Raw genomic sequence first — 17,991 nt, forward strand, 5'->3', positions numbered from 1 at the left:
GCTGCCACTGTAGAAAGCCTCTCGGCTTAATTAATGAAGTCAAATATAACTTTAAGTCAACCTTATAATTTTTTTAGTCTTTATATTATAAATTAATTAGAATTAGTTCTATCTCAAGATATCAATTTAAATACTAAATTATAACATCATATTAAAAATAATTTAATATTAATTAGTTTTCATATATATATTCAACTTTTTAATAAACTAATATTAAATTAAACTAATTTTGAATAAGCTAAATAAATTAATTTCATAAATTAAATAACTTAATTTATAAATTTAATATCAACAATAAATAAAATTAATTAAAAAACATTTAATTTAAATAAGTTTTAATTCAAAATAAAAACAAATAATTACTAATGTTTAATGGGGGTACGTAATTAAGAGGAAAATCCTCTTCTTTCTGGCGGTGCCCATGAGGTGTGACACCCAACATTATATGTTACTTTATATATATATATATATATAATTGTTTTTATTTATAGTATTCTTTTTGAAATAAATAATAATAATAATTTTTTACTCACATTTAAAAAATAATAATTCTTAATTCAGTAAATAAATAACTTTTCAAATATATAAATGATATTTATTTAATTTTGCAATTAATTACATATAGAATGATTTTTTCATTAATAATTTCGTTCCCTTTTTTTAAAATTAAGTATATATAAATATATAATTTCTTTTCTATATTTGTATATATAAAATTTCTTTTCTTCTATGTACATATATTTATGCAAAGAGAGCATGCACATTTATTATATATATATGTGGTAACTTATCCTCTCCAAATATTGAATTTCAATTTCTAATTTGTATAGTATTATTCAATTAATTTGTGATTTTCAATTTGGTTTATCTCAAAGACTTTTTAACCTAGATTTTTATGCAAACCGTAGCTCGTTGAATTTTCACAACTCCTAATTGTTTGTTTGTAATTTTTTTTTGAAGAGCAACATAGGGTTATAATAGCTCTTATTTAAACATAATTTTACCTAAAATGAATTCTAAGGTTTCAAGATCTAGGTTTTTACTAGAATTTTTAACACAAGTTATCTAACAATTTCTTATTATGAAGTAATTGGTAAATACTTGCTTGTTATTAACAGCGACCGAAAGGTCATTATATACAAAAGAATAAAACGATGTTTCTTTAGGAAATGATCGTAAAGAATAGAAACATTCTATTCTAGCTGAAAAAGCTAAAAAAGCTACAACTAACTAAAGCTAACTAGATATTTATAATAGATTACCATTAACTAATAATAGACGATTATCTATTATCGTAATACCCTCCCTTAATGGTTAATCTATCTAGAACACCAAGAGGCTTGGTGAGAATGTCTGCAGTCTGATCCGTGGTAGAAACATACAGCAAGGCTATTGTCCCGTCTTCAACTAGCTAGCATATGTAGTGACAATGATCATCCACATGCATGGTTCGTTCATGGATGACTGGATTTTGGGCTAACTTGATAACGCCTTTGTTATCAACAAACAGAGTAGTCGGTCTTGCTGGTGACATTTGCATATCCACGAGCATCTGGCGAAGCCAAACATCTTCACATCTTGCCTTAATAGTCCCTCTATATTTAGCCTCTGTAGAGGAGAGAGAAAATGTTTGTTGCTTCTTACGAGTCCATGTGACTGCACCAGATCCCAAAATGAACACATATCCAAAAGTTGATTTTTTATCATCAACAAAGCCTACCCAATTTGAATCGGTGAACCCACTGAGTTTAGGATTAGAACTTCGAGAGTACAGAAGTCCATAATCAGAAGTGCCTTTCACATAACAAAGCACACGCTTTACTGTCATCCAATGATCAACCTTTGGAGCTGTCATAAAGCGTGAGATATAGTTGACTGCGAAGCTGATATTTGGCCTAGTAGCAGAGAGGTAGATGAGGCTGCCTACTAGTTGCCTGTATGTATTATCATTAACAGAAGGAGAATTAGACTTTGCGGATAACTTGAGACCTTTCTGCATAGGTGTAGATGCAGGTTTGCAATCCTGCATACGAAATTTGTCTAACAAGGCTCTGACATATTTGGACTAAGAGATGAATATACTAGAAGACTGTTGCCAAACCTCAACACCTAGGCAATAATGCATGAGCTCAAAGTCAATTATATCAAAAGACTGGCATAAATTCTATTTGATGTTGAATTGCCAGTGATGATCAAATCATCCACATAAATAACCAGAAGGATGATTTCATTGTCAGTAGTCTTCATGTACAGATTTGAGTGTGAAAAACTCTTCTTGAAGCCTTGATCATTGAGGTACTTATCAATTTTTATGTACCATGCTCGAGGGGCCTGCTTCAAGCCATAGAGAGCTTTTACCAATCTAAGAACTTGATGGTCTTTGCCAGCAACCTTGAAACCAGGAGGTTGCGTCATGTAGACCTCTTTATGGAGATCACCATTCAGGAAAGCACTCTTGATGTCCATCTAATGGACTTCCCAGCCAAATTGTGCTGCCATGGCTAGGACTAATCTGATGGTACTCATCTTTGCAGTAGGAGCAAAGGTCTCCTCATAATCAATGCCTTGACATTGACAAAAGCCCTTTGCAACTAAACGAACTTTTTACTTATCAAAGTACCATCCGATTTGTATTTGATTTTGTAAACCCATTTGTGGCCAATGGGTTTCTTACTTGGTGGAAGATCAGAAAGGACCCATGTGTTATTCTTCAGCAGGCTCTAGTGTTCAGATGTCATGGCTTGTTCCCACTTTGGAATTCCTTTAGCCTCGGAATATGTTTGATGTTCAAACACACTGTGAATGTTGGCCATAAGAGAAAAGTTAACAGACTCTGTAGGTTTGCTCTTTTTTCGAGCAGTTCTCCCATCAATGAGCTTAGTATCACGAAGATCAGCAAGTATCTTAGCCCACCACTTAGGCCGGAGAGGAGAATGACCAACATTAGTATTAGGAAATGCTTGGTGATTAGGTCCCTCATCAGAAGAATCTGAATCAAACTTAGGCGAAGCATCTACCAATCGAGGTGATCCTGCAAGAGAAGCTGGAGGTGTATGCACTGGTATAATTGAAGCTGCAGGAGCTATTGGAACCCTCCCATCAGGTGGACCTATGGAAGCCGAACTCCCAAATCATGAGCCTTCATAGGCTGGTCTGCTGGATTGGGAACATGAGAAACAGGCATGAATGGTCCTCTTTGCTCATCAAAAACTACATTATGACTGTAGATGAGACGAGATGTCTCAACATTGATCAGGTGGTAGGCTTTGTGAAGACTGCTATATCTACCAAGCATGAGTTTCTGACTCTTGGCATCCAACTTGGTGTGTGATGCATTAGGGATCCAAACAAAAGCAAGGAAGCCAAAGACCTTCAGGTGACTAACTTGACTAGGCCTCTTCCAGAGTTTTACCTTTGCGTGCTATCGTGGGTGACCGGTTTAACGGAAAAATTGCAATTTTAACTGCTTCTGCCCAAAACTTCTTCGGAACATGTCTGTGTTCGAACATGGATTGAACCATCTCGGTGATTGTCCAGTTTCAACGTTCAACTACACTGTTCTATTGTGGCGTGTGGTTAACTGGCGTTTGATGCCATGTGTATCCAAGAAGCTAGAGAAAACATTAGAACAAAATTCCCCCTATTGTCTGATCTAATAGTAATAATAGATATCCCAAACTCTTTTTCAACTAAAGGTTTAAACTTCTAAAATACAGGAAATGCATCTGATTTCTTTTTAATGAAATACACCCACATTTTTCTAATGAAATCATCAACAACAGAAAATACCTGGACCCAAGAACAGAAGCAATGGCCATAGGGCCGTAGATATCGGCATGAACAAACTGAAGTACTTGAGAAGTGTGCCATGAATCGCCACTAGTGAAAGGTGTGCGATGTTGCTTCCTAGCCTGACATGCATCACAAACTCCAAGCTGTTGAGTCCGAATCTTTGGCAATCCAATAACAAGCTCATCCCGAGCAAGCTGTGAGAAATAATGCACATTTAAGTGCCCATATCGTTGATGCCAAAGTGTGCTAACAGAAGACTGTCGAGCAGCCATAGCTAAGTTCCGAGAATCACCAGAATCAGTAAGTCTGAAAAGACTATGATCCTCAAGACCCACTGCAACTGTAGATTGAGTCGCCCAATTAGTGATGGTGCATTGATGTGAATTGAAGGTGACATCCAAGTGTGGAAAATGTCACAGTAGCTGACTGACTGAGAGTAGATTTAGTTCCATCCCTGGAACCTAGTACACATCGAGGAAAATGAGATTCCTCCTAGCAAATTGAATCTGAATGTTTCCTTTTTCGACAATCGTGTACTCTTCTCCGCTACCAAAAATAATAGTTTGAATAAGGCCAGTAGTCAGTAAATTAGTCTCTGCGGTGAGTGAAATGACAAGAGACACCTGAATCAATGTACCAGGTAGACGACTTCACATGATTTGTAGGTCTTTTAGCCATGAAGGCGTAAAAGGAAGACTTCGTATGTGCAGAGTGCTCTGCACTGTTTGCTTTGGGCTGCGAACTTGATTGCTTAGATTGTGCACCTAAGCGTTTCTGACATTCAACCTTCATATTTCCAAACTTGTGGCAATAGTTGCATTGAATGTTCTTCTTTCGGGAACCATCTGATGCTAGAGTAGAAGACTTTTGCTAAGATGGCTGCTGAAACTTGCCTTTATCTTTTTGAAAGGATTTTGCATCAAAGGCTTGCTCTGTGGAGGTGGAGGTGGAGGTGCTACTAAACTGTTGTTTCCACCGATCTTGCTGAAGCAAAAGTGTGCAAAGATCAGTGAACTTCAAATCAACACCAAAAGACGTGATGTTGAGAGTTTCGATAAAATGCTCTTAGGACTTTGGTAAACTCTGAAGAGTGATAACCATAATATTGTCTTCCTCCATCTTGCGACCGATGGCAAGCAACTGATTAGGGATTTCCTGAATCCTATTCAGGTGTGCTCGGAGTGAGGTTCGCTCATCCATGATAGTAGAAAATAGGGTGATCTTCAGAAAGAAAGCTCTTCTTTTGTCAAAAGTCTCATGAAGACCTTTGAGATGTGTCCAGATCTTGACAGTTGTCTTGCCAGATGGAATCTGAGAAAGTTGATCATCAGCCACGGATAATTTGAGAAGCATCACCGCCTCTCGATTATTCAGATCCCATGTATCTTGATTAGGTCCAGGAGTAGTCGGACGCTTCGTAACTCCCATAACAAGTTGATCGGTGTTCCGATATTCAAAAATTGCGATGATCCGCTACTTCCAAGTGCTGTAATTTCGACCATTAAATTTGGACTTGTGCTTGAGTAGAATGTTTGTTAGAGATGCCATGGCATGTTATTCGAGGCAAAAAACTGGAAGACCCACAAAATTTGGAGAGTGACCTAGAAGAGAGCTTGAAAAACCAAGGAATATGTTGTCGTTTTCTGAATCTTCTAGTTCAAAAATTGAGACAAAAATTGAGGCACCCAGAAAAAACGAATGACAACCCAATTGAGCTCTTGAAAAACCCATCAAGAATCTGTTATTAGAAAAAATTTTTGAGGCCAAAATCTAGGGTTTCAAGCAAAAAAGCAGGGTGGCAACCATGGGGGAAAATAGCAGAAAAATGGTGTTTGCAGGCCAAAAAAATGACAATATTTGGTAAATAGCAGATTGTCTCTGGTTGTTTTTGGCTTTGGTGTTTGAAAACGGCAGCCAAACCAAAAATTGATTTGCAGATGTTTGTTTGTTCCAAACACAGAAAAAACACCCAAATCCGAGCTGCTCTAGAAGTGGGGATTTGAACAAAAACACGGCTGTGAAAAACGGTGAGCAGAGACGAGAAAAAGTGGTTTGAAAACACTAGCAGGAAAAACGACCAGTAGTTGATGGAAATCGCGATTTTTCTAGTGGATTGGCAGAGAACAAAACACATGATTTTTCATAGAGGGTTCAAACCTTAGCTCCAGATTGAGGTTTGATTTTCATTCGAATTTCTCAAGGTACAAACCCTAGGTGGGTTGTAGAGAAATTGATTGAAAATGATTTTGAAAAAATTTAAACAAATAATTTCAAAAAAGAAATTATAAATTTTGTCGATTTTTTTTAAAGTATTGGCTCTAATACCATATTACGAAGTAATTGGTAAATACTTGTTATTAACAGAGACCGAAAGGTCATTATATACAAAAGAATAAAACAATGTTTCCTTAGGAAACGATCGTAAAGAATAGAAACATTCTATTCGAACTGAGAAAGCTAACTAGATATTTACAATAGATTACCATTAACTAATAATGGAGGATTATCTATTATTGTAATATTTCTTCTCCTCAATTTCTCGAAACACGTGGAAAAATACCAAATGTATTCTTTTTTTCCTACAATTTACAATAGGACCAATTTATAATCCAATAGGACCAATTCATGCACAACCTAGTAGACACGAGGAAGACAATCTTTTGAAAAGGAAAGATTACTAGAGGTTTCAAACCCTACCTCAATTCCATTGGCTGATATGAGACAACAAAGGCTAAATTGGAGATTTCCAAAATACTCTAGCTTTAAACTAATTCTTTAACTTCAACAATCTAGACAAAACCTGTAACTTGTCTCCCAAATTTAGAGAAATCCTTCCAACCTAAAGGTGACCAACCCCTAAACTGACAATCTCAACTAATTAAAAAAGAATCCAAAACCTAAGATTTGGATCAGACAAAACCCTAAAAATATAATTAAACTCAACTTTAAAATCAATAGAATTTAAGATTTATGATTGGTTAAATTATAGAAAGATATTGCTCATTCTATTATTAATTTCCAACTCAACTTTAGTTACTCAATTGAACATTTAACTAAAGTTCAATTTTGATTTATAAATATTTGTGCATGAATTCAAACATGCAACTTTTGAAAATAAAAACAATGTTAAAGTAATTAATTACTAATTTGCACAGTTAATATCTTTATTTATTTATTTATATTAACTAGATCTTCAATTAATATTTTCATATTTTATGATTAAATTAACTAATAAATATAGCTACTCAATTAATATCTATTAAATAAATAACCATATATTAATATTATGACATTATAGAAGGTTTAATTATTTAATCTTTATAATTAACCTTCAATTAATATTTTACTCATTACAAAAAAATGCAACATTGACTCACATGCATGCATACTGAAAACTGACTAAATCAAAATACAAAAAAGATTAAACAAACATAAGCATGCTCAATCTAGGATTTACGAATTCACATTGCCTTTATGAATCCAAAGAAAGTAGTCAATCGGATGCTTTAAACCAATGCATCCAAGAGGTTCAGTGCATCTATTTTATTAGGAAAACATCCATCAAACATGCCACCTTTGCCTAATGTATCCACACTGTTTTAGAAATTTAACTTCATAGAAAAGATGAAGTCCTCATACTACTACTTGGCCACACATTTAGCATAATAGAGGTTAAAGCAGGGTGTATAGTCGGGAATTAAATAGAACATCTACATTAATATAGAGGCCTGCTTATGAAAAATTTCTAAAACAAAATGAAGGGTTCACAACGTACTCCTTCACTCACTCTTCTCTCCTCTTCACCTAACTGTGGAAAAATCAAAACACTAAATTTGAGTAAAAGAGAGGATTTTTTAGTGCTTTGTAATGGCAATAGAATATTTTTGGGGCCTAGTGCTTTTTGGGTTTGTTCTAAGATAGTAAAATCAAGAAAAACGATAAAAATGAACTTTTTGATACCCTTAAGACGAGAGACTTCCCAATGTCCCTGAGAAACTTGAGGAACTGCTAGGCATCTCCAAAGACGTCCCAACGTCTCTGACATCTTGAAAACATGGGATTTGGGGGGTGCGTCCAAGTGGTTCACTACATTTACTTTATTACGAAAACACCTCAGTAGGCATGCCACCTTTGCCTAATTTATCCACCCTGTTTTAAGAATTAAACTTGATAGAAAATATGAAGTCCTCATTCTACCATGTGGCCCAACATTTAGCATAATAGAGGTTAAAGTTGAGTGTATCCCAGGCAACCTAATAAAACATCTATTGCGATATAGAGCCCTGCTTATGAAAAATTACTAAAGCACATAAAAGAACAAGTAGAATGTCCAAGTTAGAGTGGAAGAAATCTAAAACCTTCTAAAAGGTGTTGGACACAATTGATGTTGATGAAAGGAAAAGTGAGTTGGATAGAAGTGATGCTAATGAAGAACAAGGTCAGAACCGAGCTACAAAGTGTATGTAGAAGAGTTAGATCAGTTGTTATATTGTCATTGATGTCAAACTAATTAACTGCACTAATTCATGTAAGTTGCAATCATCTAAAGGATGTGATGTTGGATAGAGAAGTGGAAGACAAAGTATGAAGATGAGATGAAGAAGTGATGTTAAGTATGTGAATGTAATTGGGCAACTGATGAATCAATCTATGATATAATAATGTTGGTTTGATTATTTTACATGATTTCGTGAAGTGTTAAGATGATGTTCAAGCAAATTGGTTTGGTTGATAATTGAAGAAGATGAAAAGTCTAGTGTTAACCGAGTGCAGTATTAACCGAGTGATAGAGGTGTTCGGGAAGGAAGATCACAATTCGATAAAGATAAAATAGTTTGTGAAAAATTGAGTAAGGGACCACATAAAGTGAAGATCTGGACTATTCTAGAAGATTAGAAGATAAGGACGAAGACAAGTACCAAGATCAATGAATGGAATAATTAAGTTCATAACTGATGGTGAAGATTTGAGATGTGTTTTGAGATCCAAGAAAAGTTCAAGTTCCAAGGTGGAGTTATAGTTGGCAAGATCCAAAAATTGTTTTACCTAGTGCCAAATTCATTGAACCTGAGATAGTGTGGATGAGAGGATTTCATGGAAATTCTAATCCATGATATGAAGCGGCAAAATTCTATCTATTTAAGGAAGAGACAAGAAGGTAAATGCTGCTGGTCCAATTGATAGTCAAGTTGATGTGAAGTTGAAGGAGATCCTATTGAGCATATCAAAGTGCGGAGTCGAAGTGAGTGTTGCTGTGATGGCCAGTCGAAGTAGAGATATTGAGCAAAATGGAGATCTGAACAAGCAAAGTGAGTTGCATATTTATCAGATCATTTAGTGTTACTCTCTAATCATTGTAGCAGAAAAATCGCTCAACCTAGTGGACTTAACAGTCTTTTTATTTGTAAATCCTTATAGTAAGGTGACATTCCATCGAATGTTTGTAAATCCTTTAGAGAGGCCACTCATTGAAGGGTGACAAGGTCTAGATGATCTTTGGTGAAAATCCCCTAATAGGGTAACACCTAACAAGTGTGTTTTTAACCTTAAATTGGGTTGACTTTTAATCGAGCTTACTTCAGAAGAGTGAAATTATTTTGGGTGACTAGTCTCAAGTGATTTTTTCCCTCATCGGGTTTCCATGTTAAAAAATCATGGTGTTAATATGTTCATGGACGTTTTGCATGCTATTTTCTTTTACATGTTAAAGCCATTATTTTTATAAGTCGGTTAATGAAGCTAATACTCAATATAGGAAGTGAAATCTGTTTACTGCATAAGGCTGATTAAGTTTACTGTTTTTACCGAGTGGATTACTGATAAGTTAAGGCTGGTATAAGAGTGGTGATTTGTTTAAAAGGGCACGTGGATAACTGATTCACCCCCCTCTCAGTTATCTAACAAAAGGAGCACTCAAACTTGAGAATCAAATGATCATCAAAGAATGAAAAATACTCTTGTAGTATGAATTGACCAGGTATATAAAAGGTCATGTTTCAGAATGACTATGTTAAATTTAGGTGCTTGTTCACCACTGGCAATGATTTGCCCTCCCAACCATAGAAAATCTTAAATTGTCCCTCTCGAGCATTGCATCTCCTTGATAAAGCGGACCATATATTTAACATGCTACGCTGCATGCAAAATAGACGAAGGTTGATCTTCGTTTATTTCAAACAAATAGGATCCAAGAAGGGACACACCCCTTCCAAAGTTTGGGCCCATAATTGACATTATATTATAATTTAATATAATAGCATGGCCCACAATAATATAATAAAGTCGGGTCCTCTCAAAACATATAATTATTATATAATAATAATATTATAAAGTAATTATCACATCATCTTACAATAATATAATAATTATATTACTGATATGATTATTATTTTGTTATTAATCATTGAATATGATCATATTATACTATCTCACAATATGATAATTATATTATTGATATAACTATTATATTATCAATCACAATATTTAATATAATTATTGTATCGCAAAGTTATATTATCACCATCATTATTATATCTAAGTCAACCAAGAAGGGATCCAACCTAGCTACCAAAATCAACACTCCCTCTTAGCTAGTGGGGATTCGTTGTGAACAATCGAGTCACATGGTGTTAACTTAAGTCATAGGGTTCGCCGAATTTTTGGCTTTGGGTTTGAAATTCGGCGAACCCATAAAAACTAAAATAAATTCGTAAATTTTCACCTAAAATTTGTTTGCGAATCTTCAACATTTTTGGGCTTTTGAAATTGCAGACTCTGCAAATCGTGGACGACGACTATTGGGCTTCTGAAATCGTGGACTCTCTACAAATAGTGGATGACGATTGTCTCTGCAATCTTGCTCTTGTCTGATGTTTCTATGACTTTTGCAACTCTTGTCCATTATTTTTGTGTTTACAATGTCGACTCTGTTTGTTGTTTCTGTGTTTTCATAAGAGACATGTCCATCTCTTTGCAATTCCCCATCGACGTTGTTCAGATCGTGTTCCGCTGACGACCACCAGGTTATAAACAAACAAGATTTTTGTTGTGCTTTTAGGGTTGAGCTTATATTAATAAGATTTTCATTAATTTATCTTAATTTTATGTTAGTGTAATTTCAAATTTGTTATTACATTTACAATATTAAAATTTAATACAATTAAAATATTCTCATTGATGTTACAATATTTTATTAATTAATGTTTACTATTATTAACTTAAATTTACAATTAAAATATTAGTAACTTATTTCTTTATCTATATCAAAATATTACAATTTGTTTGTAAAATATTAATAATTTATTTCGTTATCAATATTAACATTTTATATTTATTTTGATATAATGAAACTCAAACATATAATAATTAATAACATATATTTATATTTTTTTGAAAATTACATAAAGCAAATTTAATGTCGATTTTTTTTCGAGTTTTTTGACTCAAATTTCGTTTGAATTTTATAGTTGTCGAACTTGAACTCGAACTCAATCTTGAACTCGAACTCGAACTCGAACCTTGTGACTTAGGTGTCAACCATTATAGTTGTTGGTCCATCATGATTTATTACCATTGATGGAAATCAAATAAACCATAAACATAGCTACTTCCAGAGGAAGAATAAGCACAAACATGTAAAGACATCCACCATACCTACTTAGAGATCTTACACATCAGACTTATCCCTCTCAGAGAAGAATTCATAAAGTACCTAGAGATTACCTAAATGCTAAGACTTCCTCTTAGCCGAGCCTCCCTCTAGAACTGAAATCAACCTTCTGACCTCCTCATATAAGGTTGAATAGTCAAACTCCTTCTAAATGGAGTCTCCCTCTCAACAAGGACAACATTCTCCCAACATTAGAATTTAATATGCTAGAATTTCTTCTAATTTCAACATTCCCTTTTAGCTAGGGAGGATTAAAAAATATACACATCATCACCATGACACTCTCAGAGGGTGATCAAGAACATCATGGACTCTTTTTATGATATCCATCTTGCATACCCGCTGAGGATGGAGAGGTCTTGCACCTCAAATCTTCTCCTCGAGAAGACTACAACATCACCTTGCATTGCCCGCAGAGGGTGGAAGGGGTCGTACATCTCAAATCTTCTCCTAGAGAACACACCATCACTTTGCATTGCTCGTAGAGGGTGTTTCCACCTTGCATTGCTCGCAAAGGGTGGAAGAGATCTTACACCCCAAATCTGAAGAAAACACTACTACCTTGCATTGGCCGCAAAGGGTGGGAGATACATCTAAGTGTATCATACAGTCTACATAATCTCTTATCTTCTCATTGCATCCTATAACCAAGAGAGATTAAAAGTCAGATTATCATAAAGATCAAATGGAAAAGGCATGCGCTTATAAAAAGTACATAGACATGGAATACTTATCTCTTATGAAAGGAAATTGCTTCCTAGGTGATCAGATTTGACATAGGTCCAACAGTGACAAGCCTCTATGCTCTGGTCTTATGCCAGCATTTTCGAACCATGTCCACCAATGTGTAAGTATGAACTTGCAGAAACATGACCTTTAAGCCCCTGCGATTCTATTACTTCTTTAAGAATACAACTCACAATCCAACTACTATAGTAGTAAGAGCTCATGCACACAACAAATGCTAATATCCTAGTCCAAAGAATATTCACACACCTAAAAATCAGAGAACCCCATGACTGATCATACGGTACAACCACAAGATACGAGTATCTGAATCTGAATGCTGATGGAAACCAGATAATAAAGATCGAACCTGCTGAACTTGACACACATGAACCAAGCATGATATTTCCAGCCTTACAAGCAAATATAAGTATATGCATACATTAATAAGATTGAATATGCGACTCTATAGATGAAAACTTCTGACTGTTATCACACAGTTCGATGATAACTGAATTCCCTGCAATTCTCTTGGTGCCATCCTCGGCTCTTGATGGTGAGGATATTCTATCGTTGACTTGAGTAGCTGCGATGCAACAATAACCGGTTTGTTTAACTGTCTGCATAACTGAACTACTTGCTGTTGAACAAAGGGAACCTTATCAAAAGAAATTTGTGGACCAAGATCCCCTCATGCAACCATGGTTCCATCTGAAGCCCAAATGATTGCATCAAGACACTTCAGAGAGTCAACACTTTCAAATTTGGCAATGACACCAATATCACCATCACCAGATTGAGCTCTCTTACACAGCTTTTCAAATGTTGGATCACTTCAGCTCATTTGACAAAAGAAATTGCAATAAAATCCACACCTTCGAAAATTCTAAAATATTTATCAAGCCAATCCTTGAAAGATATTGGGGGCAGCATGGTGTTCCTCACTCGCAATGATCTACCCTGCCTTCTAAATGTTTGGCATGTGGTAACAGCAACCCAGGATCAGTACAACAACACTTCACATTGGGTCCAAATTTTTCAATCACCTCAAATCTCACCATGCCACCATTCACAGGCAGTTCATCCCCAACTTCAACATCCTTTGCAAAGCCATCATAATTGACTTGAGTAGTGTGGTCTAGCATAGGCCAACTAAAAAAAAGGATGCATGGTGAATGCCCAAATTTCTCCATCCTTGGCTTCAAGTAAAGGAGCATCTCCAAGATTGCCCATATGAATCTCACTCCCCTCAATATCCATCAAAATGGCAACGGCGTAGCCTTTCTCCTCATTCATTTTACTCACATTCCTAATCACATTGCAATGCCAATCCCTGGTGCTGTAGCATATATTAAGTCTGCAAACATCTATTCCACACGTAGCAATGACTTCGAGTTGCTCAAATTCACAAGCAGCAGGTCTGATGGTACACATAAGCTTAGTTCTCCTGGTGCTATGGAAACTGCATTCCTTCAGTTCGGTTTCAGTCACTGTAACTGCCTCAATCAAACCAGACTCCACACTCGGAAATTGAATGGAGACAGAAAGTCCATTACCTGCTACAGAGTGTCCAATAAATGCTGCAAATTCGGAGTGATTAACCATTACTAGAGAATTATCCATCTCAGACACAACGGAAACCCTGTTCCACTGTCGTTTTTGCTTCACGTCCAACTGAAACGGTCTACTAAGCCCGAATTTCGAATGAAAACTTGTTGTTGATGATCATTGTGGACTGCGAGGGAACAAAAACCAAACCTCGAATTGCCTGTGCCATTTTTGATGTTTGAAAGTTGCAAAGGCAAATAATTCAAATTTCTTAGTAAATAACAAAACCAGAACTCACCTCCCGTTTTTAATTCTATAACCTTAAGTCTCTGAATTCATATATCTTGACCTACTTTCAAACAATTTGAACCTTGCTTGCTTTTAGATTGCAAAGGTAAAGTAACTGAAATAGGGCTAGTTTCTTTTCCAGAGCCTTAACTATACATCCTTTAAACTCTCAAATTCTTCACAGAGCATTGGAAAACCTTGCTTGTTTTCTGGCTTGCAATGACATTTGACGATGAAAAAACAACAAAGAAAACCCCACTAGTTTACACTTCAACCCAGCCCCGAGCCTTTGAATTCAAACCTTTCCACTTATTGTCAAGGAATTTGAAGCTCACGAGAAAAGTCTTAGCATTTTCTCCTTTCAGGCTCAAATCCAAACCTTCATGAGTTGATTTGAGGGCCACGGAGACAAAGTAAGATTCGCACCATTAATGACAACAAATTCAACAAATGCTTACTTTAATCACCCATCCTTTCCGACACAGCTTCAAAACCCTAGTCTGACATGTTTTAGTCAAGACATGTCATAAATGTCTGGAGGTTTGATCGAGACAAATTGGTAACCTACCATAGGCCGACATAGATGGTTGCCTCCCAAAGCTCAGATTGTTTGTCACTCTCTTTAAAATACATTAAATTGAATCACTCACTCCAAAAGCAAGTTTCGTGTATCATCAAACTCCAGCAGGGTGGAGAAAGTCGTGCATATCCTCCATTTGTAGATCGTCCATTCAACTCTCTCTCTCCATTCATTAGAAGCAACTGTTGCACAGTGAACACGGATACTCAATGCAAGTTTATCAAAAGTCACAACAACATTAAAGTGGAAGAGCATGGCTTCTTGAATCTCAATGGCTTTCTTGTTGTCTCAGCTGCTAGGCATAGCAGATCGGAGCCACTCCCTGTAGGCACAGTGCAATCTGGCCAACTCTACTAATAACCCCATTACTGTGAATCTGCTGGACATATTCAACCATTGGTTGAAATTATAAGCCCGAAATTTTACCATTAAGCTAAAATTGCCAAGCATAGGTTGCGGATTCCCTAGACATTCAAGCTAGGCTCTGATACCATGTTAAATTTAGGTGCTTGTTTACCATGGGAAACGATTTGCCCTCCCTACCATAGACAATCTTTGATTGTCTCCCTGGAGCACTGCATCTCCTTGATAAAGAAGACCATATATTTTCCATGCTATGCTGCATGCAAAGTAGAGGAAGGTTGATCTTTCTTTATACCAAACAAATAGTATCCAAGAAGGGACACACCCCTTCCAAAATTCGGGTCCCTAATTAATATTGTATTATATAGCAATGGCCTACAATAATATAATAAAGTTGGGTCCTCTCAAAACATATTATAATTATTACATAATAATATATTAATTATATTATAAAGTAATTATCACATCAGCTCACAATAATATAATAATAATATTATTTGATATGATTATTATATTATTGTTAATCACTGAATATAATCACATTATACTATCTCACAATATAATAATTATATTACTGATATAACTATTATATTATCAATCACAATAATCAATATTATTATTGTATCGCAATAATTATATTATCACAACTGTTATTATATCTAAGTCGGCCAAGAAGGGATCCAACCTAGCTACCAAAATCAACAGACTGGGTTTGCTAAATCATGCTAGCGAAATATGTGTTGAATTTGGGTGGTTAACAGGAAGATAGTTTGCCGACAGATCATAGTTGCCTTAAGATTTTGGAGATGTTGGGCACACCATGCTTTCTATGAAGGTTCTGAACTTGATTGAATGTAATGAGAACTGTATCTTGTGGTTGATGGAGAATGAGGGTTTTCTCAGGGAAAGGATGAGCATACATTGAAGGATTTTGATTGTATATTTAAAATAGACGTGCTGGAGGGGGTACAGGGTTGAAACTTTTTCACCTGGTGAGCTTTAGCAGTACCTGCAGTGGCTGCTATCTCGTGTGGATGAAGCTTATTTGAATTAGGAGGTTATTGTTAATTGATTTTAAGTTAACAAGATGTACGAGATTAACCAGAAAACTAGTCTGTTGACATTAGCACAAGTAGATACCTTTCATATTTATTGTTATTTAATGTTTCTTTAGATTTAGTGCACATTGTATGTCTCATGCATTCATGCACAGCTCTTTGAATGAATTCGTTTATAAATTCCATTGTTCTGATTTTCAGTCTTTTTGTGATTGAGACTTCTACATTTATAATGGCAAAGGATATTGATTCATGCATCTTTTATACTGGCTTTGCCAAATGTGTTACTAGATATGAATAACTCTATTACTAATTAGTTCATGTTTGATGCAGGTTAAAGCGTTGACATCATTGAGTAATCTTTTCAGACAGTGTTCTGCTAGTGATCTGTGTCATATAGTACCACAGTGGGTATGGTTTTGCATAAGTTGTAGTTTTTTTGGTTTTGTCATATTCATTAACTGTTTAGTGTTTACCTTTTTCAATCCCTGCTTGTGCTTATTATCATCTGAAATTTGACATATCTTATACTCTTTGCGTTGTAGGTGTTTGAATATAAAAAACTCGTACAGGATAATAACAGGCAGGTCCGTCAGACAGCACATGACGCAATGGCCAATCTTTCTATTACTATTGGGTTTGTGTAAATACACTTGCAATATTAAAGTTTCGTTTAGATTTGTTGTGAGAATCCATTGTTATACTTGTGGATAATAACTTTTTGTTTGCATATTGCTTTCAGTTTCTGAATTTAAATAATTAGAGATGTTCTAGATGATTCTTCTAAGTTGTTTTCTCAATCTACCTATTAGGAGTTTAATTTTTAATCTTTTTTGATTATTCAGGAGAAGTCTTGCCCCACACTTGAGGTCTCTAATGGGTGCATGGTGGTTAGGTCAGTTTGATCCATATTCAGAAGTAGCTGAAGCTGCAAGGCGTTCTTTCCAGGTTATTTGTAATCTTAATAGATACCCAATTTATTTTTGTAACATAGGTCTCAACTATGGTATTTGTGCTGGCAAACAAAAGTAAATAAGAGAGGTTTTAAAACATTTGACATACATTTGTTTTGTTTTCTTAGGATCGCTGCAAATGTAATAGCACTGCCATAATGTTTTGTATGTGCTTTTCAAATGGAAGCCATCTCTCTAATATAGGATGAAGTATGGATAGACATGTCCCTTCACGGGACATGTCTATTCATTAGAATTTAATTAATATAATGACAAATAAATATCTCATATATTTAATACATCAATATATATATATATATCTGACACTTATATATATAATATATATAATTGAACTATAGTTTATCCAACTAAAGCTACCAATTGTTAATGATTTGAGCAAAGAGATTTAGGGAAAACAAAAAAAAAAAATATTTTAGCTTAGTTGCCGATTCATGACATGAATCCGATACGGGCACATGAATAGGATCCGTGGATTCGGGATTTTTTTTTTCTCCAATTATGATTCGTGGAGGATTTGTGCATATATATATAAAATACATATATGCATTATATATACTAAAAAAAAGAGAAATATACATAATTCTAAAACTAAATCATTTCATAGTATGAATCTATGATTTTAGTATGCATCTATGAATCTAGTATACTTGATCAATGACTATAAAGAAAATCAACACATTCACATTGAATTGCTGAAAGTGAAAGTTTGTAACATTCAAAACATAGATCATTAAACTTAAAGTTTGTAACATGATTTACTTATAAAAGAGTCAAGAGTCGAGACTAAAGTTTTTGTTTTAATCATCAAATGGATTTTCAAGAAAATCCGCATTAGAGGGGGTACTGATGAGCTGCATCTGTATCAATAGAGGAACCCAAACCACTAGTAGTAGAGGGGATTGTTAACTCATAATCCTCCTCCTCATCATCCACATCAATCAAAGTGGATCTAGCAAGATCCTGGATGGTCATATCTAAATCAGGAGTCTCGGG

General features: G+C 35.1%; 1 protein-coding gene and 1 pseudogene across 1 annotated transcript in view; one reads left to right on the forward strand and one right to left on the reverse strand.

The window, feature by feature from the left end:
* LOC149549620 (HEAT/U-box domain-containing protein) overlaps positions 1-17,991 on the forward strand; it is an 81,768-nt gene that overhangs the window by 14,799 nt on the left and 48,978 nt on the right. The window contains exons 4-6 of the mRNA XM_089792936.1: positions 16,358-16,435; positions 16,570-16,667; positions 16,870-16,972. Coding sequence (XP_089649062.1) covers positions 16,358-16,435; positions 16,570-16,667; positions 16,870-16,972 — 279 coding nt within the window. The remainder of the gene's footprint in view (positions 1-16,357; positions 16,436-16,569; positions 16,668-16,869; positions 16,973-17,991) is intronic.
* Positions 12,654-13,964, reverse strand: LOC149549621 (pyruvate kinase isozyme A, chloroplastic pseudogene; annotated as a pseudogene).

This window comes from Cupressus sempervirens, chromosome 7, assembly GCF_028749045.1.
Source record: "Cupressus sempervirens isolate cs-2001-9-10 chromosome 7, ASM2874904v1, whole genome shotgun sequence".
In the NCBI taxonomy this organism is placed as follows: Eukaryota; Viridiplantae; Streptophyta; class Pinopsida; order Cupressales; family Cupressaceae; genus Cupressus; species Cupressus sempervirens.